This window comes from Microcebus murinus, chromosome X (genome assembly GCF_040939455.1).
Source record: "Microcebus murinus isolate Inina chromosome X, M.murinus_Inina_mat1.0, whole genome shotgun sequence".
In the NCBI taxonomy this organism is placed as follows: Eukaryota; Metazoa; Chordata; class Mammalia; order Primates; family Cheirogaleidae; genus Microcebus; species Microcebus murinus.
The window spans coordinates 112,455,554-112,470,339 of NC_134136.1; the positions used below are offsets into that span (position 1 = coordinate 112,455,554).

The 14,786-nt window shown below is 40.0% G+C and overlaps 1 protein-coding gene across 2 annotated transcripts in view; it reads right to left on the minus strand.

Annotated features, from left to right (window-relative positions):
• Positions 1-5,856: 5,856 nt before the first annotated feature.
• SRPX (sushi repeat containing protein X-linked) overlaps positions 5,857-14,786 on the minus strand; it is a 79,106-nt gene continuing 70,176 nt past the window's right edge. For both annotated transcript variants that reach the window (XM_012736675.2, XM_012736674.2), the window contains 3 exons: positions 13,462-13,595; positions 10,977-11,098; positions 5,857-6,419 (listed from right to left, as the gene is read on the minus strand). In XM_012736675.2, coding sequence (XP_012592129.2) covers positions 6,236-6,419; positions 10,977-11,098; positions 13,462-13,595 — 440 coding nt within the window. In that variant the 3' untranslated portion in view covers positions 5,857-6,235. The remainder of the gene's footprint in view (positions 6,420-10,976; positions 11,099-13,461; positions 13,596-14,786) is intronic.

The following is a 14,786-nucleotide window of genomic DNA, read 5'->3' on the forward strand; positions in this document are numbered from 1 at the left end:
TGTTTATAGTTATTTTTTATTTTGAAGTAAAATTTACATAAAACAAAATTAACAATCTTTATATATGACTTGATGAGTTTTGACACAACTGTGTAACCTAACTACCTGTCAAGATATAAAACATTGTCATCACTTCGGAATATTTGCTCCTGCTTCTTTACAGGCATTATCTATACCACTCTCTTGAGACAATCACTTTTCTGATTTTTTTCCAACACACATCAATTTTCACTTCTCTAAAATTTTCATTGAAACCATAGAGTGGTGCTCTTTTATTAAGGTTACTTTCCCAGAACTTAATACTTTTTTGGGTCATCCATGTGTTTTTAATTTATTTCCTCTTTATTACTGAGTAGAATTCTTTTCTATGAACACAAATATACAACAATTATCCATACTGCTATTGATTGGATATTTCCAGTTTTGACTTTTTTAAAATTTTATTTATTTTTTTATTTCAGAGTGTTACAGGGGTACAAATGCTTTGGTTACATAAATTGCCTTGCACCGCCTGACAAGTGTGCCCATACCACAGACAGTGTGCACTGCATCTGTTAGATATAGATTTACCCATCCTCTCTTCCCCTGCCACCTGGATGACATCCTGTGAATGTTACTTCCTATACATGCACATTAGTGTTGATCAATTAGTACCAATTTAATGATGAGTACATGTGGTGTTTCTTTTTCTATTCTTGTGATACTTCACTTAGAAGAATAGGCTCCAGCTCCATCCAGGATAATACAAGAGGTACTTCATCATCTTTTTATGGCTGAGTAGTACTCCATGGTGTACATACACCACATGTTATTAATCCGCTCATGAATTAATGGGCACTTGGGTTGATTCCACATCTTTGCAATTGTGAATTGTGCCACAACAAACATTTGAGTGCAGGTGTCTTTTTGATAAAATGACTTCTTTTCTTTTGAGTAAATACCCTATGGTGGAATCACTGGATCAAATAGTAAGGCTACTTTTACTTCTTTGAGGAATCTCCGTACTGTTTTCCATAGAGGTTGTACTAGTTTGCAATCCCACCAATAGTGTATAAGTGTTCCTTTCTCTCTGCATCCATGCCAGCATCTATTGTTTTTTGACTTCTTTTTTTTTGGACAGTGTCTTGCTCTGTTGCCTAGGCTAAAGTGCCCTGGTGTCAGCCTAGCTCACAGCAACCTCAGATTCCTGGGCTCAAGCAATCCTCCTGCCTCAGCCTCCCCAATAGCTGGGACTGCAGGCACTTGCCACCATGCCCTGATAAGTTTTTTTTCTATTTTTAGTAGAGATGGGGTCTATGTCTCTATTTTTGTACCAACACCATGCTGTTTTGGTTACTATAGCCTTGTAGTATAGTTTGAAGTCAGGTAATGTGATAGATTTGTTCTTTTTGTTTAAGATTGCTTTGGCTATTTAGGCTCATTTTGGGTTCCAAATGAAGCATAGAATTATTTTTTCTAGATCTGTGAAATATGACGTTGATAATTTGATGAGTATTGTGCTGAATCTGTAAATCACTTTGGGTAGTAAGAACATTTTAACAATGTTGATTCTAACAATCCATAAGCATGATATGTTATTCCATTTGTGTGTGTCATCTGCAATTTCTTTCCTCAATGTTTTGTAGTTCTCTTTGTAGAGATCTTTCATCTTCCTGGTTTAGAATATTCTTAAGTATTTTATTTTCTTTGTAGCTATTGTGAATGGTATTGAGTTTTTTATTTTACTGTCAGCCTTATTGTTTATTGATATATAGAAATGCTACTGATTTGTGTACATTGATTTTATAATCTGAGACTTAGATAAATTTATCAATTCCAGTAGTCTCTTGGTGGAACCTTTGGGATTTTCTAGATACAAGATCATATAGTAAGTGAAAAGCAATAATTTGAACTCCTCTTTCCTGATTTGGATAACTTTATTTCTTTCTCTTGACTGATTGCCCTGGCTAAGACTTTCAGCGCTATGTGAATAGAAGCTGTGACAGTGGGCATCCTTGTCTTATTCCAGTTCTTACAGGGAATGTGTTCAACATTTCCCCATTCTGTAATCAAAAGACCCTCCCTGATATTCCTGCCATATACCATATCACTCTCCACCACCCTCCCCCTGTAGTCATCTATCTACACTCAATTTACTCCTCCACTCTGATATATACCCTTGGAACCTGACTCTTACATCTCCTCTGCCTTAACTGTTGCCAGTATCCTGGAAAATCTCATCATCCATGTGTATAACCCAGACAACTTCCTAACATCCCAACTACAGTGATGTTTTCTTTATATCTTCCAAATTTCTCCTATATTTGTACTCATTATATTTACTCTGCAACCACATTTGGATTACTATCCCTTCATTATATTCTTTCAATATATCAGTCCCACTATTGTTCTTATCTCTTTTCATGCAGATCCTGGTCCTTGTGGTCATCACATGATCCATTTTCTCAATATTACAATTTCGCCACTTTTGTCTTGCCACCACAACTTTGCCATAATCATCCACCCCTAGATTAGTCCTCCATCCAATACACCTTCTCTATCCCTCCACCTGTGACAAAGCAGTGATGAAGAGAAATGGTCAATTTTGCTGAATGATTTCATCATGGCTTATAAAATATTTCTCTAAGAGGTACTTGAATATCTCTGTTAACTCTAAAATTGCAAGGAAGGAAAGTCCAAGAAATCCAGTGTTTGAAGACTATACTTTTAACTTTGCTGTCTGTGTTGCTCAGGACTAAATTGCAGACAATAGGATCAACACTAGCTAGTTTTAAAGAGAAAGGATTTTCTTTTTATCTGGTGGAGGGCTGAAGAAATATATTTTGTGTTGAGCTTTCACGAACAACTCCTTAAACCACTTGGGACAGCCAAGGGAGCTACTAAGAAGCTGTAAAATTATGAATTTGCCTACCAAATTGGGAAACCAAAATTATATTTGCTTATGCCAGAACCACTCCATGTTTGCTACTATCAAGATGCCATGGCCCCCAATTAAGAAGTTGCCACCAGCTTTGACAACCAGTGATCTTTGCCTCTTGGTATCCACACCCTTCTGTAGTCCTCTCCCACATTGAATAGGGCCAACCTATGTTATCAATAAGATATCATGGAAGTAACAGTGTGAGTCTTTTGAGATTCTGTCATGAAAGATATCACTTCCACTTTGCTCTCTCTTGGATCATTTCTACCAGAAGAAACCAATTGCCATGTGTTATGAGAGCATTCATGCAACACTCTGTGTGGAAGTCCATGTGGGGAAGTACAGAGGTCTCCTCCAACAACCAGCACCAACTTGCTAGTCATGCAAGTTAGCCATGATGGAAGTGTATCCTCCAGCCCTGGTCAAGTCTTTAGATGACTATAGTCCTGTCTGATGTGTGACTGCAACTGAGAGACTGCAAACAAGAATTAGCCAACTAAGCTGCTCCCAAATCCCCAACCCACAGAAATTGTGAGAGATAATAAATGTTGTTGATGTTTTAAACCAACATGTTTTGGGGTAATTTTTAATGCAGGAATAGATCAATAATATTGTTCTCAGCAGCCTGGGCATTAATCCTTTCTTCAGTGTGCTTTGGATGACCTCATTGCCTTTCTTCTCTTTCATACCTCACCAATTATTTAGTCTCAAGCTCAAGAGTTGAGAGCTTGTAGAGTTGAAGTTTCTGCAGTTCTCTGGGAATGGCCTAGACTCTTCCACCTGCTGGTTCATCCTTCACTAGCTTTCAGATAGTGACTCCTGTTGGACAAACCTTGCACATACAACAACTATATTTGGCCAAAATACATATTTTTTAAAAACTACCTGAAGACATTGGAGAGAGACCAAAAAGCAGGCAGATCCTGGAAGGCAATCATCACTTGGCAGAAGGCAAATAAACTTGATGAGTCATCAGGCTTTGGGGAGTTTTGCTTAAGGGCAGGCTGCAGGATGCACCAACCTAGGTTTGGGGAAAGTGGGAGGCTTAATTAAAGATAGAAAGTGTTCAGTGTTACTGGTTTGGAGAACCAGAGGAGAGAGTAGGGGCAAATATAGCAATTGAGACATGATGAAGGAAATCTCAGAAAGGAGATAGCCAGACACAGTGGCCTCAAATTTTGTATATAAGCTGCCTACATTTCTGACTGATTGCTGAACCATGCATGTGCAGACTGGGAGTTGTTGCAGATTCCAAGAAGTCCAGCTAAGGTTTAAAAAAAGAACTGAGATTTCAGCTGCCATCTACAGAAGTGGAGACAGTTTTCCACTTGAGTTTAGTCCACTTAACTACCTCCCCCTTCCCTACACACACACACACACACACACACACATACACATACACACACATCTAAAAATTCTGCTGTATCAAACAGCATGAGCAACCAGAACTAGGGATTGTTTTTATGAAGTCTGAAGGGTACATAGAGAAGTCATGTGATAGTTCCAGTGAGACACCAGTTTCTAGAAAGAACCTATTAATTAATCCTTAAAAATGCCCCCAAATTGTGATGAAGTATATTTGATTTTTAAATATCACAGTGCACTCATTCATCTTCAAATAGTCTGTGTACCTTGTATCTTGTTGGACAAAGTGCATGTAATATTCCAAGTTCATCATGAAGGCTGGTTTGAATAAATCAGACCAGTTCCTTAAATGTCAGCTCATCTCTAAGGTTTGGATCTTTCAGGCTATGAGGAAAAAGTGCACTGGCTGGCTTGTCAAAGACAAGAGAGCTTTAACATGGCAGATATGTGTTTCGTTAATTGTAACAAATGATCTCTTGAACTTTGCATGGCTTCCAATTGGTTACTGTTTGACATTCTTCTACTAGTCATGCCACTGACTTTTATCTAGTACATCTGAAGGAGACAGAAGTCAATGAGTGGCTTCTAGTGTGCTTTGTGAACAAAATCATATTTGTAAACAGAGTGACAGTTTAGTGTGACAAATTGCAATCATTCTGCTTAATCTTCAAAAACCAGTGTCAAATGTACTTCCTATTTTAAGCCTCTGTACATGAGAATTTGCACTTTCATTTAGTCATTTTGTTCAGGAATATATTTGTGAGCCGAACTGATATTCTGAAAATGGAGAGAAAATTCCAAGGTTTTCTTGGGACACTGGAGGAGTCTGGCTCCTGGTTAAAAACCAATGTGTGATTTTTTTTTTTCAGGCCTGACCATAGACAGTGACAAATGCTTTACATGGCAGGCTTCACGGGAAAGCTGCCCTCTCCACACCAGACTTGGTGCATAGCTGGTGCATTGAAGTCTCTGTGGGGAGTTGCAGTCGAGAACTCAGGCTTCCTGGCCAATCATGCTTTTCTACATATTTATGTTCCTACCCCAGCCCCTGCCTTCATTTCTAGGCCTTTTTATCTGAGGCCTTGGCAGGGGTCTTCTTCAGGTGCCCCCTTATGAGGGGATGGGGAGAAGGTGAAAATGTGGAACAAACTTCCTCACTCTGACTCAGTACCCAGCCTTTTCCACTCCTAGCCCTTTGCTTGACTGAATCTATGGTCCATAAAACTCCCAGAGCTTTTTGTTCAAGGCTTCCTCAACAGTGAGATGACCTTTTATCTGTGCTGTGCTACCTGACTGTCAACCAGTGCAAGGTTCTGTTTCTCTGGTTTTATTTAGACTCTTGCTTATAGTATCACTGTCAATAATTGAAGGCTTAATTCTTTCTCTCTCCTTTTTTTTTTTTTTTTTTTTGGCTTGTTGTTTTAATTGGCTACCTGGGCACCTGGCAGCTCAGCGGAGTTCCTCACAAGACTAATTACATTTTTCCATTACTAAGAATCACAGTCCTAAGACAATTGAGTACACTGAGAAAATATGGCCAGTGCTTAGTAAACAAAGTGAGTTTTAATAAATTTGCTCCAAAATATTTTATTAATAAAAGTTTCACATAAACAACAAAATAGAAGAGAGTTATGTGTTACACTGAATAACATGTTGAAAGCATGTGTATGATTGTAGTTTCTAATTTCTCTACAAAATTAATCAGCCATGATGGAGTAAAGAGAGAAAGAGTAAATATGTTCATATAATTTTTTGAAACACTTCAAAGTACAAAAAGCACCATGCTAATTTTCAAGTGCAAAGAAAGCTCATAATAAAATAGACTTTTAAAATTACAAATAAAAATCTGTACATCAAGGATATTTTTAAGGCCTTCCCATGTGCATGGCACTATGTAGGAAAAGAAGAACTGTCAAGAGAGGAGCCATCACATCAGGTGTTACCATCACATCAGGTGTTACAGGTTTGGCCCATTTCGGCTTGCAAGACCATCTCCTCTTTTCTCACGGGGAAAGTGTCAACTAGATTGAAGAGGGCCACAGGCATCACCAGGGATACGTAGCGCTCCTTGTCCATGCCATGCTTATCCACTAGCACCATACTGAAGGAGTAGAGTGGGATTCGCAGCAGCAGCCTGGAGCAGACAAAGAAAAGAGAAGACTAAGTCAAACGCCAACTCCAAAGGGTTCTGGTGGACCAACCAAAACCCTAAAGTGACACTGTGCAGAGAAAGGCTTGATGCTTGGTACCATAGAGGACTGAGTCATCTTTTAGACTCTTGCTACTCAAAGTGTGGTCCTTGGACCACCAGCCACACATAGGAACTTGTTAGAAATGGAGACTCTCACATTCCACCCCAAGCCCACTGAATTGTAATTTGCATTATTATCAAGGTCCCCAGATGACTGGTATGCACATGAGAGGTTGAGAAGCACTGCTTTCGATTATGGTCAGGAAGACTTCAGGCCTGCAATGATGCCATGCACCAACAGCGACCATAAGGCATGTACAAGACTAACAGATTTTTCTGCATTAAAACTGGAGTAAATCCTAGTTTGCTGACTAGTTTTGCATAACCACATACACACTAAAACTTGGTCAGTGTTTATCAACAGGGGTGATTCCCCCAACCCCCTGCAGGGGACATTTGGTCATGTCTGGAGATATTTTTGGTTGTCACAATGGGGAGTAGATATGCTACCGACATCTAGTGCATAGAGGCCAGGGATGCTGTTAAACATCCTGCAATGCACAGGAAACCCTCACCACCAAACAAAGAATTATACAGCTCCACATGGTAATAGTGCCAAGGTGGAGAAAACCTGAGCTAGGTAAAGCTGATTAAAATAACTTTCCAAACATTATAGTTATGGCCTATTCAGTTGCCACAGGACTGCATAGTTAGAAGGCATTGAGTTTGGTCTACTCTCCAGATACTTTGACTTGATTAATTATAATTTGTACCTCAAATAATTCCAAAAAAGAATTCAAAGTCATTTCAAGTGTCTGATGTTCTTTCTACTCTACCCAACTAGAATTTAAACTGTGTAAAAATATGATTTTTATACCAATACAAGAATGTTTAGACGGGAAAAGCCAGAGAAAGCAAACAAATAATCTGAGTCCAATAAACAAATGAGCCTGTTCAGTCTCTTCTCCAAATTTTTTTTCACTTTAGATATTTGGAGATTGTGTATGAGGCAGAATATACACTACCATCTGGATTTAAAGAGAATTATTTTTTCCTTCATACAAACAGATCAAGGTCAAAAAAAATTACATAAAATACAAACTGCACATTTCTCTGCCTTTTAAGACAGAGTTTCAAAGGAAGAATGGAATAATTTATATTTTATCCCAGTGGGAAGCTAAATCATTAATCCACTTCTAGTGACTAGAAATAAAAGAAAGAGGACATGATAATGGTTCCACCAGGTTTCCTGCAGTGCTAATACAGGAGCTCAGAAGTAGATGACTTAGAAAAGTGCATTAATCAGTCTTTGAACACGTGAATGTAGGCTAGGCTATGAGACAAGGTGAGAAAGGAGGGCTAAACTGCTCTGCATCTTTAAGAGGAAGAGTATTGACTTTTTCTGGCAAGTTTTAACATAAGGTCCCAGGAAACAGAGGAGTAGAAAATGTGGTGGCTGGAGGCTGTGGGAGAGAGTGACCGATGAAAAACTGGAGCATTCAATGTTATAGTTCTTATGAGGCTAGGATGGACACCCCCTATGATGCCACCATCTACTACCACACACGTTGCAGTGTGAACCTTGGACCTTGATTGACACAGAATACAAAGAGAGAAAACTGCCATGAGAAGAGATGAGTAGTTGGATCAACAAGCTAGCAACAGCCACAGGAATGTATCCCACTGGGGCTGAGAGACCACAGAAATCTTGGGGATGGATGATGAGACATGCCACGGAACATGGAATCAGTGGTGGTGCTGACAGGATGAGTTACACAAATGTCTGTCATCAGACTGGAAACAGTTCTTCTTGGAGAATCCTCTAGGGAACTCTAGATTCAAAGAATAATGTGAGTATAATAAATATGATGGCTTTTTTGGTCCCTGTCATCCTTGAGATTGCTGGAAAATTACTCCAGGGAGTATGAATTAGCCCACACATCCAGATTTCAAAGAAATGAGGGCAAGAAAGAAGGCAGGTAGTGATCTTGCAACACCACTCACTCTCCCCTTTTTGCTGACTCCCTTCAACAGTTTTATCACAGCCTCAGTGGTATTTGAAAACAATGTTCTAACCAGATGAGAGACTGTTTAGATTAGCCAGGCATTCTGCTTCTCCTCCTCTTCTTTCCTGCTCCCCATTCTTTGCCTAATTCATCTCTTTTGCCCTGTGCTGCAGTCTGAGGTGGAATTCAAAGGGAAAAAGAGCACAACATCCATCTGCCAAGTTCTTTTTTCCTCACTGATAGTTCTGATAACAGGGACATGCCAGTCTGACACCAAATCCATTAGGTAATGTATCAGAGTGATCATCTCTGCATGACATTTACCTGGACTATCTTCTGGCTGCACAGTAAAGATCAACCCTCTTTTTAAAGGCTAATGGGCAAAAGATCTGTTTCAAAACTGTAAAGCCTTTGGTTAAAACACTAGGTCAGTGGTTCTCACAGTGTGAGCCTCTGGGAACTTGTGAAAAATGCAAATTCTCAAGCCATTCTAGACCAACTGAATCAGAAAATATGGGGATAGAGCCCAGAAATATGTATTTTAACAAGCCCTCCAGGTGATTCTGATGGAGGCTAAAGTTTGAGAACTACTCCATAATTCATTCAAGCAATTTTTTTTGTTGCTTAAGTCATCTTCAGCCTACAGAGGTCTATAATAACCTCAACATATTCAACTTGAATGACAGAAGTTTATTTCTTAAATCATATTTTTTTATTCCTCAAATAGTCTAAACAGTTTAAAATCACATCAAGATTTTATGAACAATATATTGAGTATATCTAGATTAAATATATAAAGAATATATATATTCAATCTATAGACTAGCAAATTCTACAACAGGTTTTTTAAAAAATAATCATTGACAAAGGGTATGAGCAGATAGTTCTAATTAAGCAACAGTTTCATTAAACCTACTTTGAAAATGTTCATTATAAATTTTTAGATATCAACATAATCCTGTCTTCAGTTTTCCATACTTCAACTTGAGATATTAGTACAATAATTTTAAATATATTCTTAAAGTCTACTTACTATTACTCCTAAAAATAGTAAAGCTGCTTCAGTGAAATTTAGAGTTATTTATTCCACTTATGTAGCTCCAAAGATGGTGCCAGGCACTGTGTTAGGTACTGAGTGGCAAATATTGGAAAGATCTGTTACTGACCTCAAAAGTGTTATACTCTGGGGAGGTGCTACGTGCAAATTCAGTAGGCTAAAAAATGCAAAACATATAAGTATACCCAGCCTTCTCCCTCCATTGGCCAACTAAAGAGAATTCACACATCCTCTTATTATTTTTTCCCATCTCAAGCTCTCTGAGTTTTTGACCTTGGTAGGGATGAGGCAGACTCTTTTCTGGGTGGAGAAAGGTATAAGTTAAACATGGGATGAGTCAAAGCCATCTAGAAAGTAGGAAATTGGAGAAAGAAGCTATTGTGTCAATCTATGTAGCATCATTTGCTAAGGATATGTTTCTATAATATAACCTCTTAATGAATGTCTGTGAATCTCTCTGAACACCTGGGTTAGGGGTCACCAAGTCCCATTTCATTTTCTTCTTCTTGGGAATACAGAAGGACTTCATTTCCCAACCTTCCTTGAAGTTTAATTGCAATCATGTGACTAGTTTTGACTAATGGACTGGGAGAGTGAGCAATATGTGTCACTTCCAAATATGTGAAGCATAAAAGAGTGTATGTGGGTTGATTTTACTCTCTTTCTTCTCCTTTTGCAGAAACCTAGAAGCCACGTGTTCAGGATGTTGATGTACAAGATGGTGTGGCCACCTGGGACCCTGAAAACAGAGATCTGCACTCTGCCCTGCAATGCGTGAGAGAAAAAGCTGGGCAAGAAAGGAAGATTTTTAAGGAGTTTTGCTTTAGCCTAATTATCCATTTCACAGCAGTCAAGAGATGCAAGTAAAACTCTGGGTTATTCTCAAATTACCTCTCAGCTGTTGAACTCTGTTCCTTTCATTACTCAGAGTCTGAACACCAGGCCTCTAGCTTTATAAGTGTTAACCAAAATAAAATATAATTGTTAACATAGGGGTAAGGACAAGTGCCTTGGAAACCTGGAGGAAAAGGAGTCCAATCTTGGAAAGAATAATTGGATGTCAGTTCTCCTAATAAGGCAAAGGAGTGCTTAGGTCCTTTTTTCAAGTTCTCCTCCCTTACCCATCCTTCTCTCCCCAACCAAACACACACACACACACACACACACACACACACACACACACAAACACAAACAAAGGCAAAGCACAAACACTTGGTTGGAGGGGTAAAAAAGAAAACACTGGTAATTATCCAATACATGATTTGTTTGGACAAACAGCACTATGCCAATTAGCATGGCTATAATACTCCCAGTATAAAAACAATTAAACATTGAAGGTTGCCTGAACTCAATACTGAATCGAAAGAAATCAGGGAATCTTATCAGATAAAAGTGCATCCATAAGGGATGACAGTTAAGAGCAGAACTTCCCCCTACCTGAGCTGCAGAGCTAGGGCTGGAGGCATAATCTTTGTTCCTATCCTGCCGATGAGAGTCGGGAACACACCCACCAGCTCCACCACGGTGATGTGTCGAAGATCCAGGCCACACTGTGCTTGCTGGGAAAAAGAAAACCCAACAGGGGAGGTGTGAGCATGGCTAAAGAAAGAGACATCCATGTCAAACTACAAACTGCCAGAAGCAGCACTGGTCTGTTTGTGAAAGTTTATTTGCCCACTCTGAACTGTCCTGAAAACAGTTGAGAAATTGGTCTTAAACTAGTGGCTATAAAACTTAAATACCTTCCTAGAGGAATCATTTAGAAATGACTTGGCAGTGGGATTTTGAAAGCCTAAGCAAAATGGCACTCTATGTATTTCCAGACAGGGTGAGACCTCGAGTGAGTCAAATTTCCTAAAAAGTGTCCAAGACCACCCCAGAGGAGTCTAACTTTGTCTTTGCAAGGAGACAAGAATACAGTATTGCCAGAGTCCCCTTCTCTGCCCTGTTTCTACTCTCCACATCCTCCTGCCCTGTGCCCCCACACCCAAACCCAGGGGGAACAAGAATAAAAGGCTCCAGCCCTCTAGGCTGGCCCTTGGCAAGAGCCTCAGGAATGTGGCCCCTTCAACCGTGTGCCAGGAGGGCTCATCAGCAGCGGCAGTGGCAATAAGGGAACAGAAAAGTAACATAAGACAAGATGAAACTGACTGAATAGGAAAAGAAATTTTGAACTCCTGAATTGTGAGAACACCAAATATATTTTACCAAAATTTCCACTGAAATATCCCTAATAGGGCATGACAGAACTGGTAGAAAAGTTCCAAGAGGTAGAAATAGACTTTTCTATTACTCAAACTGAAACACCTAAGTCACTCAAACCTTTCCTTGAAGGTTCTGCAAATGTAAGTATGTTAGGGGAGGAGGTCACATATAAACATCATTATACAAAATATCTTATCCAACAAGTTAATTAGTAAGCTAGTAAGTACCTGAAGGGATGGGCTAAACTAGAGCAGGGACAGCAAACTTTCTCTGTGAAGAGCCAGATAGTAAGTGTTTTAGACTTTGCAAGGCTGCATGGCCTCTGTCCTAACCACTAGACCCCATCATTGCAGTGCAAAAGCAGTTGTAGACAACGTACAGAGGAGTGAGTATGGCTGTGCCCAATAAAAGTTAAGTTAAACCAGCCATGGGCCAAATTTGGCCCACAGGCCAGAGTTTGCTGACAGAGAGGAAAAGCAAGTTGTTTGGCTTATTCATTTTTCCATGGAAGAGATGAGGAAATGCATGATCATGGATTATAGCCTGCAACGTCAATTCCCTACAAAATGGAGAAGTGTAAGTTTGCATTTTCTGAAGAGCAAGCCCCTAGCTGGGACACGGGGATACAAGGGGAGGTCAGGTGGCAGGGACTGGGGGTAAAGATGCAATGAATTTGTTTTTTATCATGAGAACTCACAAAAGTTGTATATGGCTCTTCAGAGTTCATGGGCAGTCTTTCAAGTACATGGGAAGAGTGAAGAAAGACTTATTGTTATTCCCGGTATTCATGTTGACATGAGAAGTAAATTGTAGCCTTTGAATAAACCAAGATTGCTCTAAGCACATAGTTCTATTCACTGCAATAAATGAATGAAATATTCTCAACAAATATGTGCAGTACCATGTCCATGACACAGTATACATCCTGCCTCTTTAGCATTCAGTCAGGTTAGCCACTCTTATTACAACCCAGCTTCAGAACAAAATCAAGCAACTTCTGGTTTGATCTTCATAGTTTCTAGCTCTTCTACCCCACAAGATGCTGGTTGCCTCATGCAGTAGCTACAAAATTTACACAGCTGAAAAGGGCACATTTCCTAGAAAAGTGCTCCTCAAACTTTAGAGTGCTTAGGAATCCCCTGGGAATCTTGTTAAAATTAAGATTCTGATACAGTAGGTTTGGGAGGAGCCTGAGAATTTGCCTTTCTATCAAGTTCCCGGGTGATGCTGATGCTACTGGTCCTCAGATGACACTTTCAGAACCACTGTTTCTACAAAATGGCTGTTACTTGCTGAGAGTTGGAGAAAATCCCTGAGGAAAGATTTGGAGCCTGAGCACTCCTGGACTCCCCTGATCCTCTGGGGCAGACTTTTGGGCTGACAAGTGACTGATCACCTCCAGCCCAGGCATATCCTGGACTGGTTCAGCAAAGACAATTGTTCTGTGGCTGAGGCTGGACAGTATGCCAATTAGGCTTATTAGTGAAGACAGACAAACCTCATTAGTTGGAAAATGATTGGGTTAGCTCTGGGGAGTCAATGTTAATCAGGTTATGCCCCAGAACCAGAAATGAATGGTGGTAGCCCTAAAGTGCCAATTCCTGAAACTCAGAGTAAATAGATTAGGCACTGAATCTAGCCTTCTCTTTTAGTGCAATGGCTGAGCCCTTTCTGTTAGAGGTCTCCCTCCCACCTTGACCACGCCTCTAGGACTTACCTGCAGCATTCCCAGCTGCAGCCGGTAGAGGAGGTTCCGGGCTGTGGGTGTGGACACAATGAGGAGTCTCCTTTTCTCATAAAACTGATCCAAAAGTGCAGCTGCTGTTCTGACACCCACATTGACGTTCATGGCTGTAAGTAGAATGGCCACATGGGTCAGAAACTTTCTATTTGTTCTGGTTCAACATAGCCTGTGATGACACATGAACCTCATGTGTAGGAAGTAGACCCTCAGACAAGGATTCAAGTGTAAGTAGTTTATTTGGGAGGTGATCCCAAGAAGCATTGGTAGAGAAGTGGGGACATGTGTTAGTTTCCTCGTGATACTGTAACAAATCACCATAAAGTTAACATAACACAAATTTATTCTCTTCAGTCTTGTACATCAGAAATCCAAAATGGATTTCACTGAGCTAAAATCAAGGTGTTGGCAGGGCTGAGTTCCTTGCAGAGATTCTAGGGGAGAATCTGTTTTCTTGTCTTTTTCACTATCTAGAGGCCACCTTCATTCCTTGGCTAGTGGCCCCTTCCTCCATCTTCAAAAGAGCAGTATAGCATCTTCAAATCTCTCTTCTCTCTGACCTTTTCTTCCATTATCTCTTTCTCTGTCTCTTCCAGCAGTTCTTGCTCCCTTATATCTGGACTCTTGTGATTATGCTGGGCCCATCTGATAATCCAGTATACTCTCCCCATCTCAAAGTCTTTAACGTATTTACATCTGCTAAGTCCCTTTTGCCATGTAAGGAAATATAGTCACAGATTCTGGGGATTAGGATATAGACACCGTTGTGGGGCCATTATCCTGCCAACCTCAGGAAATGAGATAGGAAAGGAAAGAAAGCAATACAGAGTGGGTTGTCAAGCAATTTATTGACATCTGGAGCTCAATCCTACTAGGAAATTCTGGGAGATAGTATACAACATACCTCAGAGTCATTACACTGGAGGGAACTGCAGTATATACGAGGTCTGTCTGGAAAGTATACAGCCATGTAATATGAAAAATAGAGACATTTATTGAAGATGATACAAGATACAAGAAACTTTGTACATGGGACAATGACACCTCAGTCCCCTTCAAAGTAGACACCTTAGGACCTCACACAGTTCTCCCAGCACCTCTTAACCTAACCCATACATGTCCAACATTCTCAGGTGTTCTGCTTGTTGCAGGCCTTCCAGAACATGGATCACTTTCAACAGATTCTCGAGCATCTTTGAAGCACTTTTGCCACACTTTTATTTGCACTACTTGCATTGCATAATCCCCAAGAGCCTTCTGAATCATCCAAATAGTTTCTGCTGAGGAATATTCAAGCTTAA